Source organism: Zalophus californianus, chromosome 8, assembly GCF_009762305.2.
Source record: "Zalophus californianus isolate mZalCal1 chromosome 8, mZalCal1.pri.v2, whole genome shotgun sequence".
NCBI classification, from domain to species: Eukaryota; Metazoa; Chordata; class Mammalia; order Carnivora; family Otariidae; genus Zalophus; species Zalophus californianus.
Window position 1 is genome coordinate 30679202 of NC_045602.1, and position 20772 is coordinate 30699973.

A 20772-nucleotide genomic window follows, 5' to 3' on the forward strand; every position below is an offset into this window, starting at 1 on the left:
CAAGCGCACTAATTATATCCTCCAAATCTCCCCTGCCACAGGTTTCCGATTGACTGCTCGATAGGAAACTCAGGTGGGACCTGAGGCTCACACGTCCCCTGCTGGTAGGTGGGCGCATGCGCCGCGCGCGCTCTCGCAAGCTGGCCCGGGGCGAGTAGAGCTGCCAGGTAAGGGGGTAGGGACGCCAGATAGAATGGTGAAGGGCGGTGGGCTGTGCGCTTGTTGTGACTACCCCATCACACCATCACCTACATGCCCACCCGGGAGTCGTTGCGTCTGCGCGATGCTTGCAGCTGGGATGGACGCGAAAAGGGAGGAATCAGCAGTCCCTGGGGGGGGGGGGATGGGGGGGACTGAGGTTTTTTGGTTAGGTTTCTACTGTATGTCCAGCTACTTAGCCCTCCTCTCCCCTCAGATGTGTAATGGGATTCTCCGTAGGCCTGAAGCAGCATTTTTGTTGCCCCCTCCCTGCCCGCTCTCTGCCAAAACAAAACAAAACTAACCTCACCCGAACCAGACCTACTACAGTCTAACCACTCTCAAAAACAGGTAACTCCATTCTTCCAGCTCTTCAGACCAAAAGCCTTGGAGTAATCGTAGACTTCTCTCTTTGACACACCGCCTCCGATCTATCAGCCAGTCTCCTTAGAGCTACCTTTAAAATATACCCAGAATCCGACCACTTCTCACCACTTCCACTGCAGTTACTGTGGTCCAAGCCGCCATCATCTGTGTCTGGATTATCGCTTTAGGAAGTTTATCCTTATGCTTGATGCGACTAGATGATGCTAAAGAATATTGTATCCACAAAGGGGTAGTTAAAAAAAAACAAACAAACCTGGAACCCCCATTCAGATCTGCCTAACACTTTAGAGCTAAATGAGGTCCCTTAAAAATAATCTAACCCTGTTTGCAATGGCAAGAGCACTGAGACCTGGGTTTTTTTGTGGTGTTGAGCAAGTCATTTAGCCATACTGAGCCTTAATTTCTCCAACTAAAAAGCTGGACTAACTATTCCTACTGTATATAGTTGTTAATGATTAAATGGGATAAAAATGTTTGAGATACTGGGTAGGTGCTAAACCATTATGTGTAAGAATACTGTTACTAGAAATGAAGAATTTGAAGTTAAGAGATAGTGGGTGAATTACCACAAATGCTATGTATAATCTTACATATTTTTAACTTATTATAATAAAAAGAAAAATGATAATGTTTAAGGATGCACACATGGCTGAGGAAACTCTGAAGAAAAGTAAGAAAATGATACAGTTGGTAGGGGACAAAGAGGGCTCCTGGGTACCTGACAAGGGTTGTGATATGGGTGATGTGTTATATTATCTTTTACTGTATAATAAGTTATCCCAAAATTTAGCAGCTTGAAATAACTATAATCACTTATTATCTCATAGTTTCTATGGATCAGGAATTTGTTAGTAGTTTAGCTTAGCTCAGACTTTCTTAAGAAGATGTAATGAAGATGCTAGTCCAGGCTGAATCATTTGAAGGTTTGACTGGGGCTTGAGGCTCTGTTTCTAAGATGTCTCAATCATGTGGCTCCCAAGTTTGTAATGGTTGTGGACAGGAGGCCTCAGATCTTCCTGTGTGGACCTTTCCATAGAGCTGCTTAAGTGTCATCAGTACATGACAGCTGACTTTCTTTAGAATGAGTAATCTAGCCAGAGTTAGAGTGATCTAAGAGCTGTAGTGTCCTTTATGACCAAGAAGTCACTCTCCATCATTTCCACAATACCCTATTGGTTATGGATCAGTCCTAGTCACTGTGGAGGGGGACTGCACAAGGATGTGGAAAATCAAGAGGCAAGAATCATTGGGGGCCATCTGGGAGGCTACCACTTGGTTACAAGAGTGTTTGCCTCATAAAAATTCATTATCTGTAGATTTGTTTTAAGACATGACCTAGGGAGAAAAGTATTCTATTATTACAAAATCACAAAGGAAAGACCTTTCTTGTTCTTATCGTGGCTAAACATTTAGAATTTATGATGTTTGGGCCATGGTGGTAGGGATATAGGGAACTTTTCTTTGGGGTTTACAGCCTGGTTAGGAAGATATACACTAAAAAATTATAAAAACAAACAAAAACAGTACAGTAATAGCTTTCCCATCCATTGTAATTGTCCAAACTCTCAGTTGCAGTTGACAGAATCCCTATTCCAAGTTTAAGAAATGAGGAAATTTATTAGCCTATGTAACTGGGAAGAATGTTAGTCACAGCATCAAAGAAAGAGCTATAGGAATCAGGGTCTTAGGAACTAGAGGTAGAGACTCATTGCTTTTAGGACTACCTTTGTGCATTTTTTCTATCTGGTTTCATTCTGCAGAATAGAATCTCTTCAAATGGCCAGGAAGGTGGCCATCTGTAGCCCAGCTTCACATACTTCCAGTTCAGAAACCCCAGTGAAGAGATTTCTTTCCCCCCACAATCGTATATTCATATCACATAAGGAAAGAGATGCTTATCTGCCCTGGTTAGCTCATCACCTCCTCTGTTGCTGGGACATAGTGTACCAGAATTGGGAGTTCCCAGTACAGAGTACTGAGATTGCCACCCTCCACTAGAACTGCATGGAGGGCAGAGGGCTGGGTCCTCAAAGGAAAGGATGCAGGCAAAAACAGCATGTATGCACTGCAACAAATGACTACCCTTTGTAACTAGGCACTGGACCAGCAGCATCGATGTCACCTGCGAGCCTATTAGAAATACAGAACTTCAGGCTCTAGTTCAGAATCAGACTCTGGATTTTAAGAAGATCCTGAGGCAATTCCTATACATAATAAAGTTTGAGATGCAATTTTCTTGATAATTATTTTATACCTGTAAGGGAAAATAATTACATGATTTTAACTATTTTGGATGGAAACTCTCCTCAAAAATGTTTCCATATAAGTAAGATGTTAACTGTATCAAGTTCTAAATGAGCAGCTTGGACATGAAGTGCTGTAGAGCAAGGCCTGGAATGGTCAGGACAGACTTTGTGAAGGAGGGTCACCTAGGCCCAGGAGGAAGGAAATGTCTGTAGTATGTTCAGAGGGCAATGAGAAGCCCATATGACTTGAATATTGAATCCTAAAGGAGAGTCAGAGGTCAGATTATGAAGAATTCCTCCTGCTACCATGTTAAAGTGACTGGTCCTCCAGTGTCTACAGGGTAAAGCTTATTGAAGGATTTGAAACAGGTTAAATGACCTGACTTATGTTTTTTTTTAAAAAAAAAACACTCTGGGGCCACCTGGCTGGCTTTTAGTGGGAAGAGCACACGACTCTTGATCTCAGAGTTGTGAGTTCAAGCCCCACGTTGGGTGTAGAGATTAAAAATAAATAAATAAGCTTTAAAAAAAAGTTGTCTTAAAAAAACAACACTCTGGAGAGCGTGTAGGAGACAGATTGGAAGAGGAGAGGCCAAATGCAATGAGACCTGTTAGGAAGTTGTTGTAATAGTTTAGGTGAGAAAGAAATGCCTTAACTATAGGAAAAATGAGGGGTATTGTAGAGGAAGGCTTGGCAGAGGTTTGTAAGAGGTCAGGAATGGGCAGATTGTAGTTACATTCATTTGAAAATAATAGGATATGAAGGAGGCTTGGGGTAGAAGAGAATGAGTTGTTGGGGAGCTTCACACAGAAAGATGCTGGGAGGCACTTGAATGTGTGGGAGGGCTGCAGAGACAGGTCTATTTCCATTATAAACTGAAAAAATAGGTATTGTTACTTTATCCTATTTGATTTGTAGATACTTTTGCCATATGAAGTTGAACATGGCAGAAGAAGAGGACTACATGTCAGATTCCTTCATTAATGTCCAGTAAGTAAATGTGTACATCTCATGTAATGGCATGTAGAAGACTCCTAAGTAATGACATTGATTTTAAATGCGGGTTGGAAGATTAGTTTCATTGCTTTATGGGAGCATCGCCTTCATTTTCATATAAAGATACTAGGAGCCTTTATTTCTCTTTTAATGCTAAACATTGACTTCTGCCCTTGATTCTTGTTATTCTCCTCTTTCAAGGAAATTTCTCTTCTGTTTTATTTTCTTATTGTCTCTTCTAGCTAGTATTCAACTTTGCCCTTTATTATTTCCAACCTCCTAGAAAAATTAGTGTAAAATTACTATTTCTTCACCTCTATACTTCCTTTAGTTTCCTACAATCTGGCACCAGCCTTCATTATTTTTATTAAAACAGCCATTCTCAGAGGTCACTGATTATATTCTAATATCAATAATAACAAGGTGATCATACCGGTACTGAACTTTTAAGCAGTGTTAAATGAGTAAGTAGCAAAGTTATGAGAAAACTTCAGGTACTCATCCAAAATCACCTTTTCCCTTATTTTTCAGACAAGACATCAGACCAGGAGTGCCAATGCTGAGGCAGATCCGAGAAGCCCGTCGAAAAGAAGAAAAGCAACAGGAAGCTAATTTGAAAAATAGGCAGAAGAGTTTAAAAGAAGAAGAACAAGAAAGACGTGACATTGGGTTGAAGAATGCACTAGGCTGTGAAAACAAAGGATTTGCTCTGCTCCAAAAGATGGGATATAAAAGTGGTCAGGCCCTTGGCAAGAGCGGTAAGTTCTGTCTGGACAGAAGCAGGTGTTCCTAACCACCAAATGGTGATCTATTGATGAGTACCAGAGATGACTCTTTACCCATCTCCACCGAAATTAAGACAATTTAGCTAGTCTCTTATATGCTAACAAGCCATATAGAGAACTTTCATCTTCCCACGCCACCTTAGATAACCGTTTGCCATCAGGAGCTACTTATCAGCCCAGCTCAGCCTTGAAGGTGCTAACATCAGGGATGGACGAGACTTACAATGAAGGCAGCGGCTAAGAATGGTGACAAGAGAAGGGTTGAGGAGTGCAACAGCCCAAGGACAGTGAAATGACATTGAGGAGAATGGCGGCACTCTGCCCTGCTCGCTCTATACCTGTGGCAGCTGCCTAAATGAGCATCTGGTTGGACAAGCTCAATTCTCACTTCCCTTTTAGAAAGTGAGACTGTTTATTAAGATGGAGAGGCCATATGTTTGTAGTAAGCTGTCTTTCTCGTCTTCTCTTCTTTATTGTAATGGCTTTGATCCTCACCTAGCAAGTCTTTGCTTTCTCTGGAGGCCGCCACCCTCTTGGACATAGAGTATCCATGTTTTCACTTCAGGAAACCGTACCTTCAGAAGGCCCTGTGGGGCAGCCTTACTGAGGAGCGGGTATTTGAAGGCAAGGGAGGTAGTTGATTAGATAGTCAGTTTTCAGTCTCAAGTGACATTGAAGCTGGAAGAATATTGTAACGTTGCAATACCGTGCTCACCTATAGTTTGCGGAAGAATTTCTAAAGTAGTTTGTGTGTTTTGTTCTTTTCTTAGGAGAAGGTATTGTTGAGCCAATTCCTCTCAACGTCAAAACAGGTATATAATTATTTTTGAGTATATTTACCAGTAATAAGAACTGATGTTTAGATCTAGCACATATATTTGCTTACTAAATACTTTTTTTATGGTAGTACTATTACAGTTCTAATCATAGGAAACCCTCAGTAAGATATTTCTTAAACTTCTAGATCTTTTAAACTAAAAATAAAAATTTCAGTGAGTATAAAATAAAATTTAAATCGTAAAAATATGGGGAAAAAATGCTGTGACCATTAAAAATGCAGAGCTACTTTTGTCCTTTGAAATGTCCTAAAAGTCTTCTAAGACAGATTTATCCATTCAGTGTTTTTCTAAATACTTTGTATGAATTAAAGAGAAAAATATTTATTTTATTTGTTCATGATATTTATATGCAAGTATGACACTTGATACTGTTTTCCCAATTTAAAAAATTTTATATAGTGTGACTATCATATGAGATCAGACTAATGATCTTATAAAAATCAAATTGTGTGTTTGGGTTTAGAAAAAAAAAAATCTCTACTGTTTTCTCTTGTCATTCATGTCAAATGATTTTGAGTGATTGTTCTCAGATTAGAATTGTGTGTCATATGCAAATAGGTCAGTTGCCATGTTTTAAAAGTGTGAAGCCAGCAGGTCCCTCAGCAGAGTTTGCTGTTTGAACAGGAAAAAGCGGCCTTGGTCATGAGGCATTACTGAAACGGAAAGCAGAGGAAAAACTAGAAAGCTACAGGAGGAAGATTCACATGAAAAACCAAGCTGAAGAAACAGCTGCAGAGCAATTTCGGTAACACTTTGTACTTGCGCTACGTTGGGTTTCATCTTGTCTTTCCTGTGTATGTTTTCTGGGAGTTGGGCACATAAAATGTGTAAAGAGAGTACAGACTCTCAGTGGACTGTGGTTTTCTTTCAATGAGACTGTGATTGATTGATTGATTCATTGATTGATTTTTATTTTTTTTAGACTGCGATTTAAACATAAGCATGATGAAGTGAAGCTGGAAGGGGACCTGAGGAGAAGCCAGCGAGCATGCCAGCAGTTGGATACTCAGAAGGCAAGCCTTTCACCTGTGTGGAGTGTGGAACACTTTTGGCACCTGGTGTGATTTTCCCTATAATTAGAGAAAAAAAAGAAAAGAACTCCAAGCCCAGTGTATCTAGCCTGCTACCCGGTAAAGCTTTCATTTAACACGCACTACTGATCTTTGATGATTGGTACTCACAATGACTTGTCCTCTGCAGGAACCGGAGTGGTCTGAATTACCCACTAAGCGTCAAATAATGTTTTTATATTTAATTGTTCTCTGCTTATTTGAGTATCAATGACTCAGAGCTGGTGCATGTGGAAATTCTGTTTGCCAGAATATTTGATTAACCAGAATAGCCTATATTTAGTCCATATTCAGTACCTTTTGTGTCCCTAACTAGTAAAACCATGGTAGATTACTATCTGTTTCAGATGTGAGTGGTTTTTAACATCCTGTTTTTTCTTCTATTTTTATTTCACTTTGCTTTTTTTATTTTGATGTTTCCACCAAAATAAAATGACTTCATCTTAAGTCTCAAAAACGTTTGTAAAATATCCCTCGTATGTAAGTAGATCGCTGGAAGCCATCTCCCACTTTTCTATATTTTCATAGCATTTTATTTTGTGTCTGTGTCATGGCACTTAAGATTTCTAGCTTATATGTATTATTTTATACCCATTAGGCTACGTATACCCATGTCTTCTTTTCCTTACTAGACCGGCAGCAACTTGGGGACAGTATTCCAACTGGGTCTTCATCCCCATGGTTCATATAGCCCAGTGCTTGACTCTTGAGGCAGCACTCAGTAAATATTGAATTGAAAGAATATGAATTCATGTTGACACGAACAAACTTGTGTTTAATTGGGAATAATTCTCCCATTTTCAGAACATTCCGTTTCCCAGGGAAGCATGGTACTGGTTGGGGCTTGAAGAGGAGACTGAGGAAGAGGAAGAGGAAGAAAAAGAGCCAGATGAAGATGAATATAAGAGTGAAGACATAAGTGTATGTTTTGGCACCAGTTCCTTGAGCAGGGTGTCTCAGCGTTGGCACCACTAACACTCTGAGCCCTTCTTGAGAACCACGACATTATAGCTTTACCAAAATTTCTTCCTTTCGCTTCAGTTTACACTCTCATCTCAGCTTCGGTTTGGATGACAGATGAGCTGCAAATGTAAATTATTTAATTTCTACCTTGTTGCCTGTTAAATTCCTGGAAGTGATTCTATAGGAGTACCTCTCTCCTCCACCCATAAACAAAGTCAAAAAACATAATTCAAAGGAAATGGAGATTATCCAAGAAAGGAATCCTATTTCTATGCTTATTTGTATGTGAGCATTTTGTAGGAAACATTTACAATTTGAAAAACCAATGTTCCACTTAACTGGGAGACCATTGTTGAGAACTTTAAGGACAAAGGAGGCAGTGTTCACTCTCATCCCACCAGGGAGGAAGATTCTTTGAAAGTAGACGGGTCTTTAAAGGATGGTGATTAAAATAGAGCCAGCCCAAACCTATTTTCTAAATGTTAACAAGTGGTCTCTTTGTGTCTGGCAGACTTGTGAAAATATCAGGGTGGCTGATAAACTGGAACATGGTCTGATATACTCTGCCCTTCATACTTCTCCTGCCTGGTTAAGAGAGTAGCAGATTTATGGCTTTGGGCTAACTTGGCAGGATCCAAGACACCAGAAAACCAAGATTCTGTTCAATTTGAACTATTAATGTGCCCCTATGTCCTCCTATATCTAGGTACTGGAAAAATTACAAATATTGACTGGTTATTTAAGAGAAGAGCATCTGTATTGTATTTGGTGTGGAACAGCCTATGAAGGTAAGAGGATACTTCGCACTTTTTAAAAATAGTGAATACAAATGTTCTTTGATTTTCTTTTTAGCTTTGATTTTTGTGTGTGTGAAAGTCACATTTCCCATAGACAATGGTAATTTCTTACTCCATCCAAATGGCAATTTGGGACCAATGTCTTAAAGCAATAGTGAATATAGAAATAATTGAGGTCTTGGGCACCTGGGTGGCTCAGATGGTTAAGCGTCTGCCTTCGGGGTTCTGGGATCGGGTCCCGCATCGGGCTCCCTGCTCCTTGGGAGCCTGCTTCTCCCTCTGCCCCGCCCCCCGTCTCTCATGAATAAATAAATAAATAAAATCTTAAAAAAAAAATAATTGAGGTCTTTTTTTTTAATCTATTTGAGAGAGAGAGCATGAGTGGGGGTTTGGGGGTTGGTGCAGAGGGAGAGGGAGAAGCAGACTCCCCACTGAGCAGGGAGCCCAACAAGGGGCTCTGTCCCAGAACCCTGAGATCATGACCTGAGCTTAACCACCTGAGCCACCCAGGCGCCCCATTAATTGAGGCCTTATTAAAGGTGCTTTTAACTTTTCAGAAACTAAATGTGCAGAAGGGAATTTTTCAGTCTTCTATTTCAAAAAGGAAGAATTTTTGAGTTAATTGGATGATTTGTTTTCATGATTTATTTTTAAAGATTCTTTCCAGCTATAGTACTTGAAAAATATTTAAAATTTTTAGAACTAGCTTTTATGTAGTTAGATATTATCCCTGAACTATAAAAATCAGAATGTTGAAATCCACTCCAAATGGGTTTAAAACTGGCCAGATGTCTTACAGAGTCAAGTACTTTCCCCTGTAATACATTCGCCCATGTTGGCTTTGTTAACTTGAATTTAAGGACTTTATACTTGACAGTAAAGACTTGTTGGTTCTTGTATCTTTTCCTGGTTTAGCTGAGTAAGTAGCAAACACAGCTACGAAACACATGTTATGTTAACATAATTTTCTGGAATAGTTTACTGTACAAGTTGTATTAATCTTTTATTTTCCTCACATAAATCACAGATAAAGAAGACCTCTCTTCAAATTGCCCAGGACCAACTTCGGCAGATCACGACTAAGATTATTCTCAGTAAAGTAGAAACTTGGGAAATGTTTCCTAAAAATAGACAATTGAACAGTTAGAATTCCCAGATTATGCCTAAAGAAAGAGGGCCTTTTATATGTTGTGTTCTTTTTGTAACTTTGGAAATACTTTGTACTTTATAGTTGTTCATAGACTTCAAAAAAATAATGGAATGCTATTTCAGAACACCAGTGTTACAGACACGGGCAATTACAATTCAAGACTCGATTGTGATGCTTCTGGGGCTTAAGGATACCTCTCTTATTCCCCTCTTCACTCTGGATCAAATTGAGAAGTAAGACATGGGAGTCAGAGATCAAAGTGTCGGCTTTATTTATTTATCAGTGAAGCTGGAGTAGAGAGCAAGGTTGACTCATTCTCCTGTGAGGCTCCCTAAAATATCTCCCTGCCTAGACACAACTACAGACCTCTGCCTTGCCAGGGATAGAGCCCACCTTTGCATTCTGAGACCATTCAGCTTTCAAGGTGAGAGAACCCACCAGGGGCTGGGCCACACATGCTGACTTCCTCAATTGTATAATTGAGCTCTATTATACAATTGAATAATACTATTTAATATTTACCTTTTCACTTAAAAAACAATAAAATTGAATTAATAGCTAAAACAAAGACGTTCATCTTTCCTTGGAATTACAGTCAGATACTTCCTGTCCTCTTAGCCAATAGCCTGATACTCATGCAGTCATTTCCCAAAGCCACATGGATTGATTTAGATGGAACAGAGTTAGGCACCAACTTCTTTTTCTCCTGTTAATGACCATGGAGACCACCTGCCTAGTGGCCAAGAATATTTTTAATATGTTCATGCATAATTAGGCTGAGAACATACAAATAACTTTGATGGAGTCTGTGACTCTACCAGAGTTGTGGTCTGCATTTCCAGGTCAAGGGCTAGAACTAGGCCTCCCTTGGGGAGTGGGAAGCATCCCTCTATTCTTATCCATCGACAATGAAAAATACAGGCTTTCAGTGAGTAAAAATTTATTTTTATTAATGTAAGTCTTTGTTGACTTCACAAGGACAATAATGAAAACCAACAGAAGCAAAACGTTAAGAATTTTTAAATTTGCCTTAGTGAATTTGAATTTGCTTCAGTGAAATTTATGTGAAATTTGAAACTTAAATTTTAACATGTCGTGTTATTTACTTTTGTTTATACTGTGCTAAGTTTTCAAAGTCTTATCTATAATTTCTAAAGTGTTTCATTTTCTTAATATAAATCCAAAATACCAGAGCTGCTATAATTCAAAATAAACAGACTTTAACATAGAAATTGGTTTGCCTTAAACACCTTTAAGTGTTATTTGCCATTTAATTGTTGAAATTTGGAAGTGAACATTATTTAGCATTAGACACATTTTGTAGGATCAAGCATATGAAATTCTTAATACTTTTAGTTCCCACCAATTCAAAAGCACTTACGGAGTTTCTGCTTTATGCAAGGCAGTACATTCACCGCCTTGGGGTATACAAAAATGAGAGAGCCCGTCCCTGCTTTCCAGAAATTCACAGAAAGAGCCACATAGGAATTACTGAGCTCCAAGGCAAATTGGTGAGCATAATACTGAGGTACTGAACAACAGCAGTACTAGGGAGAAGTTTCATTCTGAGCAGGGATGATGGAACACTATGAAATCACTGAATTTGGTCCTCAATGTAACCTGGATACACAAAGTTATGAGGGTTACAAAGTGACCCAGCCCTTCCACCCCCAGGTATTCACCCAAGAGAAACGAAAATATGTCCACATAAAACTTGTCCATGAATATTCACAGTAGCATTGTTCATAATAGCAGGAAAGTGGAAACAACCCAAATGTCCATCAACTGATGAACAGATAAATAAAATGTGATATATCCATATAATTGATAATTCGTTGGCAATATAAAGGAATGAAGTACTGATCCATGCCACAACATGGATGAACCTTGAAAACATTATGCTAAGTGAAAAAGACCACATATTGTATGATTCCATTTAAATGAAATGTCCAGAGTGGGCCAATCTATAGAGATGGAAAGTAAATTAGTCTTTGGGGGAAGATGAGGAATGAGTGCTAATGGATATGGGTTTTCTGCACAACTCTGAACATACCTGACACCATTGAACTGTATAGTTTAAAGGGGTGAATTGTATGGTATGTGAATTATATCTCAAAATTTTATTTAAAAAATTTGAGGGGAATTTTAGGTAGAAACTAGTAGAGAGCCACTGAGTGCAAAACCTTACTCAAGTAGCACAGCCAACCTGTGTGGTGAGGGCTTATTCAAGTAACAGTGAACATGGGTCATGAAGCGGGAGCCTCCAGAGGAGCATGTCCCTGCCAACACCTCGACGTAAGCCCAGTGAAACTCATTTCAGACATCTGGCCTCCAAAACTCTAAGGGAATAAATGTGTGTTGTGTTCAACCTCCAAGTTTGTGGTAATTTGTCACAGCATAGAAAACTGATAACAGGTCTTGAATTAACCCCTGAAGAGCCACACATATTTGAGAGATATTTGCCTCACAGTTTTACCTATTATACAGTTTTTAGTCAGAGTTTAAACCAATAGTGAGGCCACTGTACATCAATCAACCGTAGTCCCTCCATCTGAAACCTTTCTGAGGAAATGAAGGCTTGGGATAGGCCACAGTCACAGATACAGAATAACAGAATCATAGACATTAAGGACTGGGTGGACATCTCGATATAAAGAGTAAATATCTAAATGATCTGTCTGCCATATTTTGTCCCTTAGCCTGCTTTCCTCTATATGATCTCCCTTGGCAATCCCCCGGATTCAAAGTTGAGCTGCAGGGGTTACTTCCAGATACCATACACATTATTCTGCATACGATTCCATCCTTTCCACCATGTCCCTATCATGTGTTTCCTACAGTGTGCTCTACATCTTCGCCTGAATATTCTGGCTGCAACCCAAACATGGCATCTCCACACGAGAGCTCACGTTTTACCTCCCTCAAGTGTTCACCTCACCGTGAGCACAGACATGCAGTGACCTCACTATTGGCTTAAATCCTAATGAGAAATTGTGTGATAGCTAAAAGTGTGAGACAAAATAGCTCTCAAGTGTGTGTGGCTCTTTGGGGGTTAATGTGATTGGGGCCTGTATTTCCTGTAATGGCATCCTAATCCAGCCACATGCATTTAAGCAAACCTGGAGGTAATGTCTGCTGCACACCTTCTCCTTAATCCTCACAATTCGTTACCAAGTCCTCTTGGTTCTGACCCCACCATTTTTTCCAGGCCGGCACAGCCTCTCAGCATTCTGGTCTTTTAAATATAGTCTCCTCCTGCTCCAACCCATTCTGAGCACAGTGTTTCAAAGAACTGGTTGGGTCACACCCACCCATGCTCAAAAAACAAACACCTCATTTGTCACCTTTGGAGTTTGCCAGGGCACCAACCCATTTTAAAAATAAATATCCCATCTGTCCCATTTAAGTTCTTTCTAGAAGAATCACAGATGACAAAGAGGTTTGATAGGATCCGAAAATTCCTATTTTGCAACCCTTAAGGAAATAATGGATCCAAAAAACAGTCATCAATGGTTGCCAAAACCGTTAGGTGGAAGATGGGTAGGAAACTTGATAGGACCTGACACCCGCAGAGCCCACCGATCAATCTTCAGACCACCGAAAGTGGAAAAACCAAACATACTCCTCCCAAAGTGATGCCAAAGGAAGTATACAGCATCACTGACACAGTATTCTTGGGGAAGAAAATCTGAACCAGAATCAAATCAAGCTTCTAGTTCTAACTAGACACCATGGGGATGTTATCAGTCAGATCCTGAATGAAGGAAATTCTACAGGATATGTGATCCAGTTCCTTCCTCAAATAAATGGCAAGAGGAAAAACTGAGAACAGGGGTAAATGTTAGAGTAAGAGACATCAGCTACACACAATGTTGGATCCTGATTTAAACCAAAAAAAAAAAAATATTTTTTTGTGAAGAAAACTGAATACAGACAAGATTATTGGATGACAATCAAGGAAATCTTATTAATTTTATTGAATGACAATGTTATCATGGTTTTGTTAAAATTCAAAAGATCTTATATTCTGATATATGTTTTTAAGTATTTACAAGTGAAATGATATAATGCCTGAGATTCGTTTTAGAATACTCCAGTAAAAGAAAATTTTAAAAAAGAAGGGGGTATATATAACAAGAAAGATGGAATACTGATCGTTGTTGAAACTAGGTGATGGGTACATAGAGTTTCACTATTCTTTTCTCTCTTTTTTTTTTAAGATTTTACTTATTTATCTGAGAGAGAGAGCAGGGATTGGGGCAGAGGGAGAGGGAGAGAAGCAGGCTCCCCGTTGAACGCAGAGCCCAACATGGGGCTCAATCCCACCACCATGAGATCATGACCTAAGCCAAAATCAAGAGTTGGATGCTTAACCGACTGAGCCACCCAGACACCCCCCATTCTCTCTTTTGATGTATGTTTTAACATAAAAATTTATGAAAATAAATATGAATAATACTGGCATCATTTATTATTCTATAATAAAAAGTGAACATGCCAGGAACCTCAAGTTATGGTGAACACTCAAGTAGGGAATGGATATTGTGAGTTTATGTTTCTAGTCAGTGCCCTGGATAACGGAGTCTTGGAGAAGCTGGTATTTAGACTTCTAAACATTTCATCTGATACATGTATGTGTGCACATATATGTGTGTATATGGATATGTGTACGTTCACATACATGTCTGACCTCATGGGTGTGGGACCAGTGCAGTTGCACAAAGTTCCATGTTCAAGAAGTATCCCCCATGCTTAATTTTTGAACAAGGGCCTCATGTTTTCATTTCATTGGGTCCCACAAATTATGTAGCTGACACATACACACACATACACACATATGTATATGTATAAAAACCAAATCACATATGTGCATTAATAACTTCTATATCCTCCATCTAGATGTATCAGTTGTTCAGTTTTCAACATTTTGCCCCATTTTCTCTCTCCATGTACATAATTGATTTTTGCTGAACATTTGAAAGTTGGCAATATTGGGGCACCAGGGTGGCTCAGTCGGTTACATGTCTGCCTTCGGCTCAGGTCATGATCTCAGGGTCCTGGGATCAAGCCCCACATTGGGCTCCCTGCTCAGCAGGGAGTCTGCTTCTCCTTCCTCTCCACCACCACTACCTCCCCACCCCGCTCCTGCTCTCTCTCTCAAATAAATAAATAAAAAATCTTAAAAAAAAATAAAGTTGCCAATATCATGTCACTTCACCCCTAAATACTGCCTCATGCATTGCCTAAGAATAAGACATTTTCCTGCATGACCACAATATTATCACACCTACAAAAATTAACAATTATCTATAACGCCATCTAATATGCAGTCCATATCCAAATGTTCTTAATTGTCCCCAAAACATCTTTTACAGCTATTTGCTGGGGTTTTTTTCTTTTTTCTTTTTAACATCCAGGGTACAATCAAGATTCAAACATCGTATTTGGTCATTATATCTCTCTAGCCTCTTTCTATTTAGAATGTTTCCTCTACTTTTGATTTTATGATATTGGCCTTTTTGAAAAGCCCAAGGTAATTATCTTATAGAATGACTTCATTCAGGGTTTGTCTAATAATTTCTTCATGACTGAATTTCAGCTAAATGCTTTGGGCGAGAAAACTAAATAGGTGATAGTGTGATAGATAATTCTTACATCAATCACATCAGGAGAAGCATAATATTAGTTTGTCCCACCTTCAGTGATGCTAGATTTAATCATGTAGTTATGGAGGACACAACGAGATCTTTCCATTGTAAAGGTGCATTTCCCTTCTCCCCCCTTGTAACTGATATATCATCTGTGGGATTATATTTAAGTCCTGTGAAGATCTTGTTCCCCAACACCTTTTCAACCAATAGTTTTAGCATTCACTGATCAACCCTGCCTTGATCACATACTGCATTGGGAGTTGAAAACCGTATTAGCTGCTTTTAGTAACTTTAGAAATAGCCCTAAGCCTTTATAAAAGCATTTTGTCTGGAATTTTCTGCTTAGCCTAAATTTGGCTCATTTTAAAAACTTGTAAAATTATATGACAACTTTAGAATGCTAATTGGTTGCTCTCAAGTTTAAATCAACCCTCGGGTTCTTCCAAGATGCCACCCAAATTATCTTCTGGTACTCCCTCCAGGGATTCAGGGAGACAAACGAGTATACTCAGAGTTTCTCAGGTATATCTCTTCCAGAACTCAAGCCACGCTTCTTGCCCAGACTACTGCCCGTACTATTCCTCTCTACTCAGCTATATCCCTCCCTTACTTGAAGTCTCACTGGAATACCACGTCTAAGCCCTGCGCCATGATGCCTCAGTAGAAAGGGTTCTCATGTGAACCCCGCCAGATTGACTACTTTCTGTGCTTACCTCCTGCCTTCCGGCACAGTTATCTCTTTAAAGTGTGTGTTCTAATAGATACAAGATGTATTTAAGATAAAAAAGAATAACTAGGCAGTAAGCAGTAGTAAACTCAACAGCCAGTTTAAGTTAAAAAGGTGAACCGTTACCTTCGCAGATCACCCCCTGGGTCACAGCACTTTTGTCCTTCCTCAGAGAACCACTATGGGATTCATTATTTCTTTATTCCTTTCTTTCCTTTTATTCTTTGACCACATTTGTTTGCATTTCTAAACAAAATTATTTCATTTAGCATTCTCTCTGGAACTTTATGTAAAGAGAACCATTCTGTCTATATTTTCTGTAACCAGCTGTGTTCGCTTAACATTATGTTCCTATGAGATGTATCATGTTACTGCATTTAGCTTGTCATTCGTTCATTTTCACTTCTATAGAGTATTACAATGTATGAAAAAAACTATCCATTCTTCTTGTGATGGACATTGTTTTTTGTTCTTTTGGCTGTTGTAAACAGAGTTTCTATGAACATTCTTGTAGGCATGCAAGTGGGAATGGAACTGATGGCTTTGAGGGTATATACACCTTCAACTTAACCAGATCAGACCAAATTGTTTTCCAAAATGATTGTATATCACTTATCTTTTTAGGGATACCATATTTCTCTAACAAGCTGGTTAGCTATTTAAGACAAGGAAATATATTTTTTGGCCTAGAAAGAGTGAACACTTGATAAATATTATTAATTGATTGATTCACTAATTGACATAAAAAATTTGAGAGATTCCCCTCAATGTTTATAATAAGGAGATGAGCCAGGAAAATTAGGCAAATGTATGAATGTTTCTGAAGTTAAAAAAAAAAAAAGATTCAAACCTTCCTAAAATGTAGTGAAAAATTAAGGGAAAAATTAAAATAGAAGGTAAATACCATCAGCAGTCCCTAGAAGATTTTAGACAGTTACAGAAAAATTGAATATCCAAAGTAGGATACTTTTTTAGAAGGGCTCTACCACGTGCTTCGTTCATTTTTCACAACATTCTTCCACTCCTTCAAAGTCTCCAGTATTTCAGATGCATTAGGTCGCTTCGTGGGGTCATGTGACAATAATTTCCGCAGAAGATTTTTCTGTAATGATAATGAGTCAATACTAAGAAATAGAACATTGAAATAAATGAAATTCTGATTATTTTCAAGTGCTTACTTCTCTGTCATCGAACATATCTGAGAACTTGTCAGTCCTTAGGTCTTTAAAAATCTGAAAATAAAACATATATATATATATATATAGTCATTAGGAGATTACTCACTTGGGAGGAAAACCAAACTTGTTTCTTAGCCAAGAAGCACACAGGACTCCCCTTCTCCCACCTTGCCCCATCCTTAACATCATGATATGCTGAAGTGTTAAGAGCATCATATGCATTATCTCCCTTCATCCTTCTTGGAATCTTATGTGATAGGTATTTTCATTACCCCGTGTACAGAGGCGGCTGTTGGCTCCAGGCAAGTTCCCTTTACTGAGCTTCAGACCAAGCTGTCCTGTTGCCTAATGTCTTTAGCGGCAACCCACTGCCTCCATAAGAAAGTCCATCACCTTGCCTTCATCTAGCCCCAGCATGTCTTTCCAGTGCCATCAACCCTCGCTTCCTTGTCACTTATATACTCCAATAAAAATGCCACTGCCTGCTATTCCCACACTCTGCACATTGCTGTCTGAAGGCTGGATCTGCCTTCTTTCTATTTTGGACCATTAGAGGCGAACCAGTCCTTCAAAGCCCAGCTTAAATACCTCCATGAAACCGAAATCCCTCTAGCTAGCAAGATCTCTGTCCTAGCCATTTCCACAAAACTTCATGTCTTCTCCCAAAACATGTATGGCATTCTCTTATTTTCCTTTCTAGAATATAAGCTCCTTGAGAACAAGGCTTATTCATTTTTATAACCCTGTAGCACTTAGCACGGTGTCTTCTGCAAAGCAGGCAATCCATAAAAGTTTACTGACTGACTCAAAAAAGAAACAGCTGTAGCTTTATGAGCTGTACATACCTCTCAAAGAAGACCAAAGGTTTTGGTCTTAAACAAAAAGCTTTGGTTGCCCAAACATGGAAAAGATAAAATCCATATTTCCTTTTTGGTCAACACGAATATATTCAAGCCGATCCTCCCATGAGGGTAATTATTGTAGCAGCACTTTGGAAATGACTGTTAATAATTTTTGTTGCTTAATTATTTTTGTGAGATTATTTACCTTTATTGTTTCTGAAAGAGTGGGACATATGTAAAGAAGTTCTGCGAGAATTAGCCCCAAAGCAAAGATATCCACTTCTTTTCCATATTCTGGTGAAGAAATCTAAAGAGACCAAGATATGTTTACATTCGTTACTCACCCAATATAAATATCCAAGTTCTTCTGAAGCCAAAAAAAGTTATTTGACCAAATATCTTCTATCATGTTACATGTTTGTTAGCAACATCTGTGGAGTCTGACTGCCCTGGTTCCAATCTGTCACTAAATAGCTGCATCACCCATGTAAATGAACCATCAAGGGTAGAATAATCTCAACCATAAAAATGGGGATAACAAGAGTTCCAACCTCAGAGTTTGACTGTGGTGTTAAGGAAGATGCAGCAGGTAAAATAGCTAAAATATTTCTCACAAGTGACTTGCATGCAAATGTTCATAGAAGATGTATTTCTAATATTCTGACTGGAAGCAATCCGAATGTCCATCTGCAAGAGAATGAATAAGCACACTGTGGCCTCTTCAGGCAATGGAATAGTACTCAGTAACGAAAAGGAATAATCTGTTGGCATAAGCAACGACTAGAAGTTCTCCAATAGACATTACTTCGAGGGAAATAATCAAATACAAGAAAGTACATAAAGTATGATTCCATTCATATGAAGCTCAAGACAGGGAAAACTAATCTGTGGTGATAGAAATCAGAGCACTGATTGCCTCTGGGAAGGAGGGATGGACTGGAAAGGGCCTGAGGGAATTCTCACAGGTGAGGATAATGCTCTACATTTTCATAGGCTTCTGGGTTTCAAAAAACCAGTCAAAAAAATGTACATTTAAGATATGTACATTTTATGGTGTATAAATCATGCCCTAATAAAATGATTTTTAATTTAAAAACCACTAAGAAAATGAAAAGCACAATGATGAATGAATTTTTAAAAAATATTTTTAGGGTGGCAATACAGGGTGCAGGAGATATTTAATAGAGTGCGAGTTAAAGGGGGGCCATTAGCCACCTATTGTCTCCCACTTTCACATTCCACAAAAAGCTTAAATTATGTCTTTGTGCCGCACGGTCCCCAAAGGGAACAGGTGGATTTCCTCTCCATTCTAGACTCTCAAACATCAAAAAGATGAAAAATAGACAATAAACTGTCAACCAAAAAATATAAGCTACTGGAATAGCGAATCTATATATAAGACAAACATTCACAATCAATAGCTGTACGACCAGGTTCATAACAGCAATTTTCACAAGAGCCAAAAGGTAGAGCAACCCACGAATCCACTGACTGATGAATAGATGTGGTCTATCCATACAACGGAATATTGTTAATCCTTAAAAAGGAAGGACATTCTGACATATTGCTCCAGCATGGGTGATATTGAAGATATTATGCTGGGTGAAAAAAGCTAGTCACAAAAAGACAAATACTCTATGATTCTACTTACACAAGATATCTAGAGTGGACAAATTCATAGAGACAGTAGGATGGTGGTTGCCAGGGCTGGGGGAGAGGGGAACGCAGAGCTATTCAATGGGTGCAGAGTTTCAGCTTTGCAAGATGAAAAGAGTTCGTTCTGGAGAGGGATGGTGGAGATGATTGCACAACAACGTAAAAGTACTTGATGCCACTCAACTGTGCACTTGAAAATGGCTAACACAGAAAATTTTATGTTATGTGTATTTTACCACAATTAAAAATAAATGTTTTAAAATCAATAGACTTACTAATAACCAATTAGATACAAGGAGTCCCGTTTTAACAGCAAAACACTACATATATTGAGGGAAATGCTTTAAAAATATAAGTGGTCAAAAAAATGAAAATATAAGTGGTCTTCATGAAGAAAAAAATATTTTAAAACTTCATTGAAGAATATAAAAATGGCCTTAAGGTAGGTTTATCATTGCCCCCGGCTGTGCCCTGGCCTCCCAGTAAGAGGATGACACCTGCCATCTCCACCCCTTGGGGTGGGCCATGCAATTCACACAGGGCCATGATGGTTAGTGATGTGTGCCGCTCCTGGGCAGAGCCCACCCAAGTCATCACGAGGTTCTACCACCGCCACCAGCTGTGAGGACAGCAATGACCCAGACAGGGTGCTTCCTTCAGTCTGGGTTCTGGAATGAAGGAAACACGTGGAACAAAACCACAGCCAGATCGCAGCCAACACATCACATGGGCGAGAAATAAATCTTTGGTGTTTTGTATGCCACGAGGAGACTGGGAGTCACTGGTTACCGTGAGACTGCCTGACCAAGGCTGACTTGAGAGAGGACTTGAATAAGTGGAAGAAACCTGCCATTTCCTGGAGCAGAAGTCTCAGATATATAAAAATGTCAATTCTCTTCAGTTGAATCCTTAAATTTAACGCAGTTTCTGTCAAAAATCTCAACACCAGTGATGGACCATGACAGGCTGATTCTATAGTTCAAATGCAATAGTGAATGTGAACACTAAGAACATTTTTAAAATGAAGAATGTGGGAGGTCCTGCTGTCCAAATACTAAAACTGATATTATAATGCTATAATAACTGAGACAGTATGATATTAAAGAGAAAAAGATAAAAATAAGTCATTTGGACAGAAGAGCATCTAAAAACAGATCCATGAGTGTGTGGGAATTTCATGTATGATAAAATAGCATTTCTTTTAGGTTTTTATTTAAATTCCAGTTAGTTGCCATATAGTGTAATATTAGTTTCAGGTATATAATATAGTAACTCAACTCCTCCAT

The 20772-nt window shown here is 38.9% G+C and overlaps 2 protein-coding genes across 5 annotated transcripts in view; one reads left to right on the forward strand and one right to left on the reverse strand.

Moving 5' to 3' along the window:
* Positions 1 to 17: 17 nt before the first annotated feature.
* GPATCH11 (G-patch domain containing 11) lies at positions 18 to 11285 on the forward strand. 2 transcript variants are annotated; one of them, XM_027623295.1, is made up of 9 exons: positions 18 to 167; positions 3751 to 3822; positions 4360 to 4586; positions 5384 to 5425; positions 6077 to 6197; positions 6375 to 6465; positions 7327 to 7443; positions 8192 to 8273; positions 9310 to 11285. In XM_027623295.1, the coding sequence occupies exons 2-9, from the start codon at positions 3764 to 3766 to the stop codon at positions 9363 to 9365; spliced, it is 795 nt and encodes a 264-aa protein (XP_027479096.1). In that variant the 5' UTR covers positions 18 to 167; positions 3751 to 3763; the 3' UTR covers positions 9366 to 11285. The 2 variants fall into 2 exon arrangements, with proteins under 2 accessions (XP_027479096.1, XP_027479097.1); XM_027623296.1 differs by having other exon boundaries at positions 22 to 104.
* Positions 11286 to 13768: 2483 nt separating this feature from the next.
* The window catches only part of EIF2AK2 (eukaryotic translation initiation factor 2 alpha kinase 2), a 34404-nt gene continuing 27400 nt past the window's right edge, over positions 13769 to 20772 (reverse strand). For 2 of the 3 annotated variants that reach the window (XM_027622539.2, XM_027622540.2), the window contains exons 14-16: positions 18036 to 18137; positions 16989 to 17042; positions 13769 to 16912 (exon numbers count right to left, since the gene is read on the reverse strand). In XM_027622539.2, coding sequence (XP_027478340.1) covers positions 16793 to 16912; positions 16989 to 17042; positions 18036 to 18137 — 276 coding nt within the window. In that variant the 3' untranslated portion in view covers positions 13769 to 16792. Of the gene's footprint in view, positions 16913 to 16988; positions 17043 to 18035; positions 18138 to 18184; positions 18518 to 20772 lie in introns of those variants that run through there. The other variant, XM_027622541.2, reaches the window with a different exon arrangement.

Coding starts and splice junctions, on each gene's coding strand:
- GPATCH11 (XM_027623295.1), top strand. CDS start 3,764: ATGAAGTTGAACATGGCAGAAGAAGAGGACTACATGTCAGATTCCTTC. Junction 3,823..4,359: donor GATTCCTTCATTAATGTCCA/GTAAGTAAATGT, acceptor CTTATTTTTCAG/ACAAGACATCAGACCAGGAG. Junction 6,198..6,374: donor ACAGCTGCAGAGCAATTTCG/GTAACACTTTGT, acceptor TATTTTTTTTAG/ACTGCGATTTAAACATAAGC.